This window comes from Chelonoidis abingdonii, chromosome 14 (genome assembly GCF_003597395.2).
Source record: "Chelonoidis abingdonii isolate Lonesome George chromosome 14, CheloAbing_2.0, whole genome shotgun sequence".
NCBI classification, from domain to species: Eukaryota; Metazoa; Chordata; order Testudines; family Testudinidae; genus Chelonoidis; species Chelonoidis abingdonii.
In genome coordinates, this window is record NC_133782.1 from 10,776,660 (window position 1) to 10,792,971 (window position 16,312).

Consider the following 16,312-nt stretch of genomic DNA (forward strand, 5'->3'; position numbering starts at 1 on the left):
TGCCATCTAGCAGCCCACTGCAGCCATACCGGCTCACGGAACATCTGCTCCTGCCCACAACTCCTCCCTGCTGTGCTCATACACCAAGGGCAGCACAGGGCTTTCCCAGCATGGAAATCTCTTTTTGTCAAGGGAATCCACAACCTGGGGTGGCAGGCTGGTAATCAATCTAGGTCTGGTTACTAGAACATGTCCCAGAACTGGGACCACTGTGCCCATCTATAATTATGGCTGAGGGGAGTCCTGAAACTACATCCTTGTATGTGAGACCAGGGGTATATTTACACTGCAAGCAGTGCAAGTCTCCAAGCCCAAGGCAACAGACATGGGCTGGTGGGATCAGGCTATGGCACTAAAAACAGCTGGGGAGACGTTGCAGCTTGGGCTCGGAAGCCCCCATTCTCACCCCCTAGTTTCAGCGCCTGAGCTCCAGCCTGAGCCATAATATCCACCCAATTATTTTTAGCACTGTAGCAGAATCCCAAGTCTGTTGACCTGGGCTCTGTCACTCACTTGCCGTTCACTGTGTAGACAAGGGGTTGGCAACCTATGGCACATGTGCCAAAGGTGGCATGTAAGCCGATTTTTGCCTGGCATGTGCCTGCCAGCTGGGGTCCAGGCCGCCAGCCCCACTCAGCCCACTGCCGGCTGAGGGGCAGGGGGGCGCCACCGCCCCTGCTAGCGGCACCGCCACCTTTGCAGGGCTGCTGCCCCCCTGCACCACACCAGCTCCTCCATGGCTGGGGCTCGCTGCTGCCGCAAGCTGGACGCTCTGGCTCTCTGGTGCCTCCAGAAGGTGGTTCCTCCCTGCTGAGCTGCTCAAGTGGCCCAAGCCCGGCAAAGCTAGTGAGTGGATTCGGGGCAGGGGCCACAGGGGTGGGCTGGAAAGGGGTCATTGCGGGGGGGCTGTGCACCCTGCAGGGGAGTTCAGGGGGCAGGGAGGGGGGAACCTGGTCTGGGGAGCAGCCCCTGGAGTCTATAAAGGCTCGTTGGGATTTGCCCCTTAATGAACCGATGTGCGGGGCGGGGGGGGGGGGGGGCGCAAGGTAGAAGTTTTGCCTAGGGTGCAAAATATCCTTGCACCAGCCCTGCCCCAGGGGGTGCGTGCACCCCAGGTTAAGAATCACCGCACTAAACTGATAAGATCTGCATTTTAATTTAATTGTAAATGAAGCTTCTTAAACATTTTTAAAAACGTACAACTTTTTTAAAAACAAACAATAGTTTATAGACTTATAGACCTTCTAAAAACGTTAAAATGTATTACCGGCATGCAAACCCTTAAATTAGAGTGAATAAATGAATACTCAGCACACCACTTCTGAAAGGTTGCCGACCCCTGGTGCAGAGCTACCTCCAGTGTTCCTCTCCAATGAGAGAAATGAACTGTGCTGAGATGCTAATTCATTTCTAAGACTCTGGAATGTTTAGGGATGTGGCAGTGTGTTAAAGTGGCCATTGTTCTTTATTAACAGCATTTTCTTCAGCTGCATTGTTTAAAGCAGCTTTTTCAAATACAGCAGAATCCTCCTAGGGAAAAGTGTATATGCTACAGGAAGATGGAAATCCCACTGAAGTCTTGCCATGCATCTTGAATTTGGTGGGTCTTTTGCCTGCATAAGAAGTCTGGGGTCTGGTCCTTAATTAACACAGCCAGACATAACAAGAAATATGCCTTTGTTTAGCATCTTTGGAAAACACTTCACTCAGTTTGTTTACTGTCAGTCATGTCAGTTAAGTGGGTGTATTATATCATTGGGGAGAAGATTAAGTCAATTCTTCTGCATTTAATAAATAGTTTCAGGAAATCAAAGTTCCAGCTCAGCACATTGTTCTAAAGCAAATGCAGAGCACTTCAGCTCGTCATAATTTTAGCCAACAGAAAAGTAATTGTCTGTCTGTCCATACACACAATAATTCAATAAGATTTTATCACATCCATGAACCATGTATCTGATAAATTTCAATGTGTTACAAAAAGCATTTAGTAAGGGAGGTGATGCTGAATTCTGCAAAATGATCATTTTATGCCCTTAGCCATCAGATTTTATGAGGCTTAGTTTAGCTTACATAGTGACACATGTGAAATGAAAATTGCATATCGTGGAAAAGCTGACATGTCATTTCCTCAAGGCCAGATTTTCAAAAGAACTCAGCTCCCAGATGAAGTAAGCACAACTTCAAAAGGACTCCCCATCCAGCAGCTCCCATCTAGAACAGGTAGAGCTGCCAAGCAGTTTTGAAACTGCCTTAGGATCTTTCAGTTTTGAAACTGCCTTAGGATCTTTCAGGGTGAAACTTGCTATAAATGCATGAGGTTATTATTTACTGAATGTCAAGCCCATTAATCTTTTCTCAAGTAGAATAACTCTAGTTCCAGCTCAGATAATTCCAGGGCCTGCATGAGCCTAGTGTTTGGGCATGGGCTGCATTAGCTAAGATTCAGCAGAAGAGGTCCATAGACGACTCTGCTTTTTGCCTCTCCTGGGCTTGGTATAACTTTCACTTACTATGTTTGTTTTCTTCACTTTGAGGCCCTGATGATGAACTAATTTTCACATGAATTACAACATTACATTGATAGAATGATATCCTCTGCTGTGGGGCACCCCAAAAGCAAACTATTTTAAGGGAGCATTCAGATGTAAAATCCAGTAATTCTCTTCCTCATGCCAAAGCACAGCAGTCCCTCCAACACTCCAGGGTCAAATCCAGTGCAGTGCCAAAACTTGGACAGGCAAGTGTAAGTTTACATCATTACAAGATGGCATAGAACCTCAGTGAATTTGGTACTCCATCTTTGGAAAAAAACACTGTAGAGAAGACAAGCAGGACTTAGGGGTGAGACTCCATGTAGGGATACAAAATTTAAATTGCACCAGCTCCCACCTAGGAGAAAATAGTAGGAATCCAAAATATATTGACCACTTGTACCAGAGAGAGCCTGCTAACAGTACCAGTGGAGGCAGCATTGAGTCAGTAGGGTGCTAGCGACCTTGAGTCTCTTTATTGCCTGATCCTGAAGTCTGTGGATCTTCCGGCTGAGGCAAGAGTACAGAGTTCATAACTAGCCTGGATTGAGTGCTTCTGCATTTGTCCAACAACTCCAGTGAGACCAGATATAGGTTATACCAAGATATCCATTCAGCCAAGGAAGAGACAGAAGATTAAATTATATCTTTTTAATTCATGGTTATATCAAAGAGCTCTTTTTATTGTGATTTTGATTTTACTTATTTCGCAGCTTATTAGGAGAACTACCACTCTCCTTTGAAGATGGGAAATTCTCATATTCCTAATTGTGCATATGTATTCCAAAAAATGGTTATACATGAACATTATTGCCTTCATAACAAAAGGTTGGTTATTTAAAATATATATACATATGCATGCGCACACACATTCCCTTTGTTACATTATTTTAAAAAAGCCACACCAAAAAGCCATAGGTGAAGTGTTTTAACAATAAATAATCTACTTTTCTATAAACATACAAAATCATGCCAGCAAGTAAAAAACAGTGATACTTGAAAGATATATTCACTTTATAACTCTAATAATTTATTTATGAAATATATCCATATATATAATATATATATAATTTTTTGGCAGAGACCTTACCCTTTCTTGTTTCAATGTCTATTGCCACCGTTTAACCTATATATCCATTTGTATTGTGAACTCAAAGTTCAGTTATATTCAATTTAGTTTTTGTTTTGGTCTGCAACTATCTTCTGATAAAATATAAATGTCATTTGCTCATAGTTTCACCTAGGAAGATTTGTATGAAGGTCTAACAAAGGAATCAGTAATGCCACAAGTTAGGAAATTCCTCTGTTACATTTTAAATCCTATCGAAGAGCAACATTTGGAAGCGTTATTCATCCTCTTGCTTGTTCTTTTGTTTCCCCCCAAAAAACAGTCAAGTCCATAGTTGCTGAGGAAATCACTTTTGATGATAAATTTCCACGGACCAACATTGTCCTTGTTCCCATTTTCTTGACATTTCCCCAATCCTTCAACTGCTCAGTAAAGTGGTTTGAATCAAGGGTTAAAAACATCAGCAAATAGGAATGTATGCACTGGGTATGTATGGCACAGCACATATGGGATTAGGAGAGAGAGATGTAAATTATTTTGAATGTATAAAGTTTAGATAATGCTTTTGTATCTGTCAGTCTTAGTTTCATCCTCAGCAGATTCTTGTTGATGGATAATTGGAATTCCATTCATCAACTACAGTGTATATCCCTAGATATTCATTGTAGATGTGTTTCTGGATTGAAGCTTCCAGCACAGAAATAATTTGTGCCTTAATTAAGTAACCTATTGAATACTTACTGTATATTGCTAACTTGCTATATTTTATAATGCTATAAATATTAACCATTCATATTTATTCTGCATAGATACTGACATTTAAATATCTGCCAACAACGTTACAATATGATGATTGGCTAATAGGCTTGCATCTATTAGCAAGAGACGTATTTTGTTTCTGTTTATCCATAATGCAAATTCTTATACAGACAATTCTCTAATTTACCAGATTCTCCAATCATAATTGCCTGCATACAGCTGGAACTGGTTACTTCACGCAGGCAGCAAGCACTAAGTGGAACAGTATGTTTCTACTGTATTATTTTTAAAACCAGGTAAAAAGTCATTCTTGAATCTGTTTGTGTTGCTTAAGTTTGAATACTCCTTTTTCCCTCCCCCGCATCTCCAGGGTACATGCAAATACTCATCCTGTACTGCATGGTTTATGACACTCTTGTCGGAGAAGTATAAAAGGATGCAAAGTTCTTCACACAGGTTCATGTGCCTTCAAACTGACATCAATGCAATAAAGGCATTGCATACTGCTCAATTATCTATTGGCAGCCAGCCTGAAGCATTCCAATATGTCCATCTCATGGGAGATTTGTAGCTTAGATTCTTGCTTCTGAGCTTCGGCAAACAAACACTAAACCTTTTAAAAAAAATAAATTTGAATGAAAATTGCTGGATTATATTGCAGTATATGGACCTGATTTTGAGACCAGCCTTGCCATGCAAAATTGGATCCATGATTATTTGTGGGAGCAGTGAATCACTTGAAAATCTAATTATATCTGATTCTCAAACAAAATCATAAGGATGAATTCAGATCAGGAGTTTCTATCCAAACACCTTCCTTGAAAACTGCAGGTATGAAGTTCCAGATCTGGCATGTCTAGTTCCACTGGCTGCTGCGTTCCACCTCAGAACTGAAAGCTTTCTGCCTTATTCTGATGTCAAGTGAGGTTAGTATTCAGAGTGGACTGGGGAGTGGAGATGGAGACGGTTAACAGAAATCAGGATCTAGGTCAAATTTACCTCTCCACAACCAGGAATAAGCCAGATTTACTGTTGCTTCTAAATATTTTCTCCACCCAACTTGTTCCACTTTCTGTGTCTTGGCAGCTAAAGTTTTACTGAAATAATACGTGAACAGATGTGTCCAAAGTTGCTCCAAGGCAAATTGAACAAAATCAAACATAAGTAAACAACCACTAAAAACACCAAACATATGACCAATGCCAATAAATCTGTCTTAAAGCCTGAAAGATTAAACCCTTAGAAGTTCTGGCTGATTCAGCATTAATTGAGGCCATTCTTGAGTGCCTTAAATATTTCTGCAGTGTAATTGTTACAAAACAAACCTCTTGGCCAAATTCTGCTCTCATTTAGGCTCATGATACTTCATTGATTTGAACTAAGAGCAAGATTTAGATCTTTGTATGCACAGGAACCCAAATTATGTTTCTATCTAGCATAAAGTAGAACTTGCACATATATACTGTACCTCTCAGTTCAGAAACTGCCTGGACCCTCTGTGCTAATGAATGAGGGCATGTTCATTTTCTCTGCGTTGCTTTTTTTCTACTGTCTTTTTCAGTGACCCCTGATTACTGTAGAAAAGATAACGAGTTTGGGATTATTTTAGTGTCACCACTTCCGTTTTGTCAGTCACCAATAGAGAGCTATTTTTTAAAGATATCAAATGATGTATTTTTCTTGGGAAAGAAGAAAACAGGCATATGCCCTGGATTTTTTTCCTTTTGTCTGAAAAGAATGTAGGATTAAATATGCTCTGAATTATCCTATGTATTCTCCCAACTAGACAGGAGCTCTGCTACTTCATGGATGCCACGTCATTTAAAACAAAAATCCAGAAAGCAGTATTAAACTACTATCTGTGAGAATTTCATTTAGAATCAACAAATTTGTTGATCAATTTCATTTGTTCTGTGCAACTTGATTAATTCATTTTAATGAAATAGCTGATTGTATATATGTTGAGAGATGTTCAAAATTTACCTTACTGTTTTTAAAAGAGGAAATCAAAGACTCTCACCATCTGCTGTCCTGGGTTCTTGTGCAAAACAACATGCACTGTTTGTCACGTATGTCCAAACAAGAACACCGTGATAAAGACCAATCTAAAGGCTCTGTGCTCTTGCAAAGCTGTCCTGTAGACCTTTTGCCTCTGAAACTGCCTCGGTAGTTAGACAGCCCATATGGTACAGTCCTCCTGTAATGAGAAACACAGAGACACTATACAGTTTTAGGAGCTACTTTGGATACAGTTCAGTATCTGTTTCTGTTCATTTATTTGTTTCCATGTAATAAAATGGTCTACTGCTCTGGGCTCCTGAACAATTCAGTCATGCCACAACATTCACCCAGAAAGTCCTTCCCTAACCAGATTGCAACTCCTCCAGGTTGAAACTCCACATTCAGAGAAGGGCAGATAAAATGTCATATGAGAAAATGCACTCCTAATAGACAGCAGCAAATATCAGCATGGAAGACAACAAATCTGGTTTTTGCAGCCTTATTTGTTAATCACAATATACCAAGTACCTGAAATCTGAATAGAAATACAATCCCAGGTTGTTGCTCATTTTAATTCTCACTAGTCCTTATTCTTATGTATGGGCCAGTCTCAATCCACTATGTAGAATGTTCCTAGTGAAATTACACATTCAGAGCCAACTCTTGATGATTTGCACCATCTGAGGAGCTGGCCCCCAGACACAACTGCCACTTACTACATGATTTTCATGGTGTGTTACTAGTATGTTCAGTTCACTGTGTCAGGCTTCAGGACATAGCCCGGAACCCCTAAATATGGGAATCAACTGGACAATCCCCCTGGTGTGGAGGTCAACAATTGTGGAGGCAACCATGGCCCAGCTGCTGTAGCACAGTGACTGTGAAATGGCTCCACTACTGCTCATCTACTAGAGACTGTATTCACTGCATCACATCAGGAAGAAGTCCTCCTTAATCCCTGGCAATCTGCCTACTTCATTATTAATGACGGATGTGCACTAGCGTTGCCAATTGCTTTTTGCATTGTTTTTCTGTGTGGGTGTTCATTCTGTTAATATCCAAATGCATGTGCCTACTGGCAGCTGGTGTGATAAATCAAATTATTGTGAGAATTACCACCATGAGCCTACCAAACATGGGACTTTTAAAAGCACATGAGGCAGCTCTGATTTATGCAAGGGTCAGGCCAGTCCAGCCAACCCACAAACTTGAAATTAGGGGAGAAAAAACTGTCCTTATTTCTAAAGGAAACAGGATGACAGAACAAAATCATTTTAATAGAGGAATGCAGAACAAAGCCTGGCTGCCTGCAAGTAAATAACTATGTAAGACAGACAAATATTGCATGGTTGGACTGCTCAGTTTAATTTGTCCTCCTTAAATACCATTAGGCTGGCAATAAGGCCTGGTCTACACTACGCTGTTAAACCGATTTTAACAGCGTTAAATCGATTTAACGCTGCACCCGTCCACACTACACTGCTCTTTATATCGATTTAAAGGGCTCTTTAAATCGATTTCCGTACTCCTACAAAACGAGAGGAGTAACGCTAAAATCGATATTACTATATCGGAATAGTGTTAGTGTGGATGGAAATCGACATTATTGGCCTCATTATTTTACAGTAGCTACCCACAGTGCACTGCTCCAGAAATCGATGCTAGCCTCGGACCATGGATGCACACCACCGAATTAATGTGCCTAGTGTGGACGCGCACAATCGACTTTATATTATCTGTTTTATAACATCGGTTTAAGCTAATTCGAATTTATCCTGTAGTGTAGACATAGCCTAAGAGATCTGCACAAGTTTTCCATCAGTACACACTTGAAGGGGCAGGGGGCGCAGAACAGTATCTTCCTACTGTCTGCAAGAACATAAAGCTCTGAAGATTTTGATCGCTATCCGCTAAAGTAATGCAAGTTATTTATTCAGAGTTACCCACCTTTAACACATCATCTGTTTGTGTGCTGTCTTCACAGCTTTGTCTGCTGGAGCTGCAGTGGACTTACCAGGCAATGAGTAAAAACTTCCCAAGCCCACATGAAATTGCATCCGAGGAGGGAAATGGCTTGAAAGGAAAGAGACATCCCCTCTCTTTCCGGTAGGAGTTCATAGGAGCTGTGCTGTGATTGGCTCCTTTCCTACCTCCTCTAAAGGGCCTTAGGAACAGCAGAGCAGAAGTTGATGCTTAAACTAGTAGCATTAAGTTCCTCTGGGAATCTCCTCAGGCAGTCAGGTTTCCCAAGGGACAGTGCTCAACAGAGCAGCTGTACCTAGTTCCACTCCCACCCCAGTGACCTATTGTCTTGGAAACCCATTGGGCATAAACACTGCAGTGGGACATTCACCTGTCCTTGGGGAAGAGAAGATATTAGAGCCCTTAGACTCTACTCTGCCCCTTCCACGTGGACCGGCTAGTTCTGTTGCAGATGTGCACTACTTTCATCCTGCCCAGGCCTGAAAACTGAGGCTGTCCTGGCATGTTAGTCTTAACGTTTCATCTTATTTAGGGCTAGACTGTGGAGCTCTTTACTCATGCTGATGAGCACCTACTTGCGAAACTGTAAGATCTTGGCGGTAAGGGATAAGTCCATTTGTACATAGGGCATTGTACATTTATAGTGCTAGATGTGCATACACATGATGATAATACATAAAGCATGGAATGGATTTTGCTGTGATTTGAAACTGAAAACTCTATTTTATGGCACACAGGTGTTAGAGGAAAATGTTTTTTAAAAGTGTTCTTGCAGATAGCATTCCATCACATGGTGAATAGATACAGAAAAATTCCAATAGAAATGTACAGTAAAGTTTTCCTCACACTGGCCAAACTGGTTGCCATGAAAAAGTCAAGATTTTCCAAAAGTTAACAGTTATTTCCTACCCGCTGTAAAGGGGAAACTACTGTCTTATGCTTCACGTCTTGGAAAAAGTATTCACAGCTTTGAGAATTGTGATACAGCATGGCCAGAGGGCAGCATAAGAGTGTTAGCAGGGGGCCTTATTCCCTGCCAAGGGAGGAAGGTTTGCTTTAGATTAACTAGAACAGCTGTGGCCAGTTAGAGCACCTGACTCCAGTTAGAGCACCTGACTCCAGTCATGGGATATAAACCCCTGCTTCAGTCAGACAGGGGGTGGTAGTTGAAGGAGAAAGGTTGGATTGGAGCAGAGTGCAGATTGCAGAAGAGAAGAGTTTGTCCAGAGAGAAATAGAAGGTTTGGAGGAGTGCTGCGGTGGATTGGGAAGCCCAACAGAAACCCTAGGTAAGGGGCACCAGGCTTGTATAGAAGAGAGGCGAGAACCCCTTCACAAGCTGACGGGTATGAGAGGGAAGTAACCCAGGGGAAGAAACCGCTAGTCAAGTGGTTCACCACAACCCCAGGGCCCCTGGGTTGGGACCTGGAGTAGAGGGCGGGCCCAGGTCCCTCCCTCTCCACTCCCCTCCTCCAAGGACACTAGGGGAGTGATTAAGAACTGGTTCAGAGGCAAGCAATATCGCCCTGAACCTACCCCAGAGAAGAGAAAGCGCGAGACCCAGAGATCAATGCTGGCAATTTGCCACAGAATGTATTCAAGAGCACTTCATCCAGAAGGACCAATAAATGCCCCATAACCAGGGCCAAAGTCAGTCATAGTTTGAAAAAGTGTAATTGCTAAAACGCACATAAATGAAAGTTTGTATGTAAACCAATGTGCAGACTGGCCAGCTGAGGATAGAAAAATTATATCCCAACTAAAGGTCTCTTCACATCCCTGGCTTCAGATCTTCCTTTATTTCTAAAACACAAACTCAAAAGCAGAACAGACGTACTCAGAGTATTGGGTAATACCAACCCAAGGCCCTTCCCACTTCAACCAGCTGGGAAGGGAAAGTATATCCCTTCCTGAATACTATACAGAGACCCCACATTAGGGTTTTCCTCTGGGGTTCCTATCTGCTGCCCTTGGTTAAGAGGCAAGACATTTTATTTTTGGCTTCCTGTAGGTCACATGCTTGTGCCTAATCATGTGCTTGTATCTACCGCTCCAAGTTTCAAAGGGCCCCATAGCCTGGGACTTGTACATGTTCTCCCATGCCCTGTAACTCAGGCTATTGACATTTTGGAAAAAGTCAGGCTTGTGTGCTGTGTTCAGTGCCTCTCTGTTAACCACACAGTCTCCTCCTCACTACCTCTATTCTTCTCCCGCCATTTCCTCTTTATTCTGGGTTCATGCACCCATTCTGTAATCTAAAATGGTGGTCTGGTATCACATCTGATGTTACTGAGGAGTGTTGCATCACCTGGTGCAGAGTATTTTGCAAGATGCCTCAGAGTTCAGGCCTTGATTTCTGCCCAGCTCAGCAATTTGTTTGGGCATGATCCTTTGCTCCATAGACGGCCCAAACCCCATTGATTTGTGTGTATTGTCTGACTGTAGCTATTTTATGAGTTTAGTTCATAAACTTCAAAGGGATCATGCTCCACAAGCAGTGGGGATAAGTCAGTGGGAGCTGTACACTCATTTGGTATCTGGGCCAAAACTTTTCGTTGCATCTACTTAGATGGATTAGATCTACTGAGTATAACAATGCCTGCAGCTTAATCACCTTTGCAGCATAAACAGCCAAGGATTTTAAGATAATTTGAGTTTACAACAAAGGAGAGGAACTAAGACAATTTAAGAAAGATAAGTTGGCCAAGAAAAAAAGAAAGCATTACAAACTCAGGGCCAAATTCTGTCCTTCTGTTACACCACTATAAATCTGGCATAACCCCACCGCAATCATATTCACTCACGTAACTCAGAGCACAATTTGGCTGCAAGTACTTGAAGAAAATTTTAGCCTGTGCATATGTATAATGCCAATAACTGACAGTGCTAAGTGTTTCAAGTTAGCACATACCCCTGTCTCCCTCCTTCAGAAGGCTTCAGAAGTGAGAAAAATGGCATGGTTGAGGGCTTGTCTACATGAGGAAGCTCTTCAAAATAAGCTAGAGTGTGAATTTCAAGTGCGCTTCTCTTCCAAAGTAGATTAAACTAAAGTGCACAAAAGGACTCTTAGTGCAGTATCAGAGTGTTCACAAGGGGAGCTGTTGTGGAACAGCTACTGTGGGCTATTATCCTGTGCAGAAAAGCCATGAGAGATCCAGATGAGTAGGTAACACAAGCATTTCCTAGCTGCATGTTTAATCTTAGGCTGTTACAATAGAGTAATCAATTGCAGGTGTCTATGCAGCAGGCTTTTGTAGAAATGTAATCCTTTGGTTCAAAAGAAGGGAAGTGGAAATACACTTACGACACAGTGTGGTAATTAAGTCTGTCAACACTTGAATATTTATATTGCAGCTGTGCCTAGAGGCCAACCTGGCTCAGTGTGTTAGATACTGCATAGATATATAGTTAATGACCATATGTCTCTATTCATATTTTATTGTCTTTTTTCAATCAAAACATCTCACCGTTAGCCCAGGCAGTTCAGCTTGTTTCCTAGCAGTGAAGATGAGGGAAACTGAACTGGTACAAGTTATGCGCAATGTCAAACACAAGCTAGGGCTGTATTGAATTTTATCAGGGAGAGGACATTCTACAGCACTGTGACACTGGTGATAGATACAGTGCTTCTCTGAGACAGAATCAGTCTTCTAGTAGCTGCAGTGTGTTCTGCAAATGGAGATCTACTGTACATGCTAGGTTTCTCCTGTCTGTAATTGACAAAGTGGGAAAAGGGTTGTAGTTTCAAAGGCATTGATGCTCCGCTTTTCAAACCTGGGCTAATAAATGCTGCTTACATATTTAGGGATGGTTTCTCTTCTAAGCACAGGGCCTGAGTAACTGGACTTATGTGTGGGAGTTGAAATCCTCCTACCAGGCTGTGGAGTAGTAGCAGAGCCATTCTGTGGCAGCTGCTGTAACCTGTATAATCACTACATTCGCCACCTCTAAGAGGGGGAATGGCAGGTGGATCTGCGTAGTCACCATTCACTACCCCATGCTGAAGATCTGTCCAAGGCAGCACAAAAGCAGCCCCAGCAGCTCACAAAGGATGCCAAGGTTTCTGGCATTGTAACCCTCTTTGCATAAGTTTCATTGCGTTCAATGCCTTAGAATGGAAAGGCAGAATTTTCCACATTGTGGCCCCAATCCAGCAAAGCACTTAAGCACATACATAACTTTAAGCATGTGCACAGACTGCAATGGGACTCCTCATGCTTAAGTACATTGTTTGATCGGGGTTGCAAGTACCACTTTTGATGTAAATCTTTTACATCTCTTCCAGGTGGGAACAAGCAAGCTGATTGCTAACTGGAGTGGATCGGAAATGTTTCGATGGATTGTCCTATGCCAGCAGCCCTGAGGTTCTCCCAGTCAAAAACTGCACCTGCAATTCAGGTCCTTAGATGCCTAAGTGGTTTCTATACTTGTGTGTCCACAAATCACAGGCATAACAAGAGGAGGTCATCATGTAAAAGTCAGGCTCTAAAAACACTTTCCCCTCCCCTCCTGAAATTAATAATAATACATGCCAGAATGGTGCATGTATGAAAAACATCATGTGTGTTTAGGAACAATGAAACAGCGATTTTGAACTGATGACATCAATGAGAATTTTGCCCACGCAAAGACTGCAGAATGATGCTTATTAACAGAACATGGCATACAACATTTGCAGGACTAGTTAGTGAATGAATGATCTGGCTACTTTCATAGCTCCTGGCCAGTTATATTATTGGGAATGTTCGGTATCCAGCCAGCCAGAATCCAACAAGTTTACTTTTCCTTTCTATAACATGACTATGCCTGTCATGCTATCATTAATTCAGAAGCAGCTACCACTTTCCCAGCACTTAAATACAACAGACGTCTGAGAGCAGTTCTGAGTTTCAGCCAAAAATAAATAAGGCGGCGGGGGGGAAGGGAAGAACGCTTGAGCATTCATTTAAGATGCCATGAATTCAGGCAATATTTTCTGGCAAAAGTCCAGGCCAGATAAACTACAAAAGGGGGATCTCCAAAACTTTGAGTGTAATTGTGATGGAGTAGGGAGTATTAACTTGGTAATGTTGCATGGGAGTTTTACTACTTTACTGTCTGCATTAATACTAGCTGGTGTTGGGATATCAGGGTGTGAATTCACTTGAGGGATGATACTTGAGCAGGTAACCTAATCCCAGGAGGGGGTTGGAGCCAGGTGACACCATCTGCCCAGGAAACTGGACAAAGGCTGGAGGAGACTGCTCAAGGGGGGTTTTCAGTTTGGAGCTGGCTGGGGAAACGGAGGGAGGCTTAGCACTGGGGTCTGGGCTCCCTACCCCCAAGATGGACCTGACTGAGAGGTCCTGTTTTCTGTACCTACTAGCCCTGTTTTGACTGTGTTCCTGTCATCTAGTAAACCTTCTGTTTTACTGGTTGCTGAGAGTCACAGTGAATTGCAGGAAGTGGGGGGTGCAGGGTCCTGACTCCCCCACACTGCATGACAGTAATCTTGAAACCTGTCAGATCCTTGCAGTGTCAAGGAGAATGCAGAACGGTAAGGAAGCAAGAATAATTCTCAAACACCTTTCAATGAAACAAAGGGCCTTATAGGTGTAGGATGATGGGGCAGAAAGTGGCAAATAGATCCTGATGGATTTTTTTTGATTACCTATAAAAGCTCCAGAACCCAATTTGCTCTTGTATTCAAACTGATCCAAATACTTGTAACTAATTTAGGTAACAGGCCAAGCATTGCAGTGAAACCCATCTGACCATTTAACCCAGGGGTCGGCAACCTTTCACAAGTGGTGTGCCAAGTCTTCATTTATTCACTCTAATTTAAGGTTTCGCGTGCCAGTAATACATTTTAACATTTTTAGAAGGTCTCTTTCTATAACTCTATAATATATAACTAAACTGTTGTTGTATGTAAAGCAAATAAGGTTTTTAAAATGTATAAGAAACTTCATTTAAAATTAAATTAAAATGCAGAGTCCCCCAGAGGGGTGGCCAAGATCTAGGCAGTGTGAGTGTCACTGAAAATCAGCTCACGTGCTGCCTTCGGCACACGTGCCATAGGTTGCATTCCCCTGATCTAACCCTATTCACGTCAGCATGGCTGTAAAAAAGCAGTTTGGCCAAAGAGCTATTGGCTCTAGATGTTTGGCAAAGCATTGTCAGCAACAAGGTAAACGGTGAAAGAGACAAGCAGTTCACAGCCGGGCAAATCACCTTCAATGCCCATAGGCATGGAAGGCCTTGAATGAAGCCTGTGTCTTGGAGCAGTATTCTTGTGGAGCTCCACATGCCCAGGGCAGATGGAGGTACTAGGGACTAGTGGATCTGCAACAGGAAAGGTATACAATCTTACCATGATCCTCCCACCTGGCTCCCAAAGAGAGACAACACAGCAACCACAGAGGATTCAGAGCCGCTCCACTACCCAATTGGCAGCCTACCTGCCCAGCCTACAGTTTCCCAGTCCAGGCCCGTTTATTTGAGCTGGGCACAATGACTAGGATTTGGTCTATATTGTTCACAACTAACACACACACACACCCCATCACTCTGGAATGTCACACAATTAATGTTTTCTTCCCTTGGAAGCAAAAGAGTTTATACATCTTTGTTTCTGGATCCCAGTGAGTCCAAACCACAATTAATTCAATAAGCCAGATTCCAGTTACACCTGGGTAAATCCAGAGTAATTCCACTGACCGCTAGGTAGCCGAGATCCAAATTCAACATAACTGGCATATTAATGCTGTCCAGGGAATGAGAGGTTTGACATAGAGATCAGTTTACTAGGTGTATTAGTTGGAATTGCCCTGTATCTGAGACTGCCCTAGAGTGGGAGAGGTGCATTTTTTCCCAGAAACATAAGCACTCTAACCTTTTTTTTCCGGCTTTACTTGTTCCTTGGTGTAAGTGAAACACTTTTGGTGCGATTTATGCCTCAGGCAAACTGAATGATCAATCCATCACAATGGGCAGCACATTTCTTTGTTGATCCTTTGATGGAAATAATTAAACCTGGGACCTCTATAGACAGCTAAGAGGAAAAGTTCCCATGGCTGGAATCTTGCTCATTCAGAGGATGCACTAGGAATCCCATTTTCGATAACTGCATTAGCACAGTAAAATAAAATGTAAATATCGAGGCTACTGCACTACAAAATGTGCTATTGTCACTTACTCTGACAACAGTAGCTTACCTTTAGTGTTGAACAATGTTTGAGTAGCTAACAAATGCAATACAGTTTATGTTGTAAAAGCAACAGAGTCCTAATAGTCAGAGATCCTTCTATGACACTGTATGAGGATATGGCAGGACATTTCAATGACAGGCTGCACAGATTGATCAAAAGGAATCAGGATTTTATTTTATTTTTTTCGGCAGAGAGAAGACAACAAAAATAAAAAGTCAGTACAAATGCCCCAGAAACCTGAGACAGATGGCTTTGTTTAACACAGTTTCAGGGTGTCTCACACCCACCTCCTGGGTCTTGAGATCTGGGAATTTAACTCCTTCCAGGCCCATTAGCTGGAGCTGCTACCCCTTAAGCAGCCTGCTTATCACTGGAGTTTCCTGTTTGGATTCACCCTTTTAAAATGGCTTTTCCCCAGTATGCTCTTCTCTAGCCTTTTATATCTGGGCAGCCCTAAAATGGCCACTTCAAATGACTAACTGCTGATCCTTCCTCTATTCCAGGTAGGAATTATTTTAATTTCTGTGTTGTTTTTGTCTTCTCTCATTCCTGAGATAACGTAGCCTCCTCGTACGCTGTGTTTGCTATTACATTTTGAGGCAAAATGGGGAAGAAGTGCCAGGATTTGTGCCACATTTGACAGAATTATGTATAAATGCTGCATATCATAGTCTTTGGAAAATGGGAAAGACACATACAAGTTATTCCCTGTGGTATGAGACCATAGCTCTCCTGGCAAAGGATTTATCAGCTAATATATTAGGCCAAGCTTTCTAAAAA

General features: G+C 42.3%; 1 protein-coding gene across 2 annotated transcripts in view; it reads right to left on the reverse strand.

Moving 5' to 3' along the window:
- Window positions 1-2,315: 2,315 nt before the first annotated feature.
- EDN3 (endothelin 3) overlaps window positions 2,316-16,312 on the reverse strand; it is a 33,550-nt gene continuing 19,553 nt past the window's right edge. Inside the window, exons 3-5 of one of the 2 annotated variants that reach the window (XM_032782625.2) lie at window positions 6,380-6,556; window positions 5,828-5,933; window positions 2,316-4,972 (exon numbers count right to left, since the gene is read on the reverse strand). In XM_032782625.2, coding sequence (XP_032638516.1) covers window positions 5,861-5,933; window positions 6,380-6,556 — 250 coding nt within the window. In that variant the 3' untranslated portion in view covers window positions 2,316-4,972; window positions 5,828-5,860. Of the gene's footprint in view, window positions 4,973-5,822; window positions 5,934-6,379; window positions 6,557-16,312 lie in introns of both variants that reach the window. The other variant, XM_075072244.1, reaches the window with a different exon arrangement.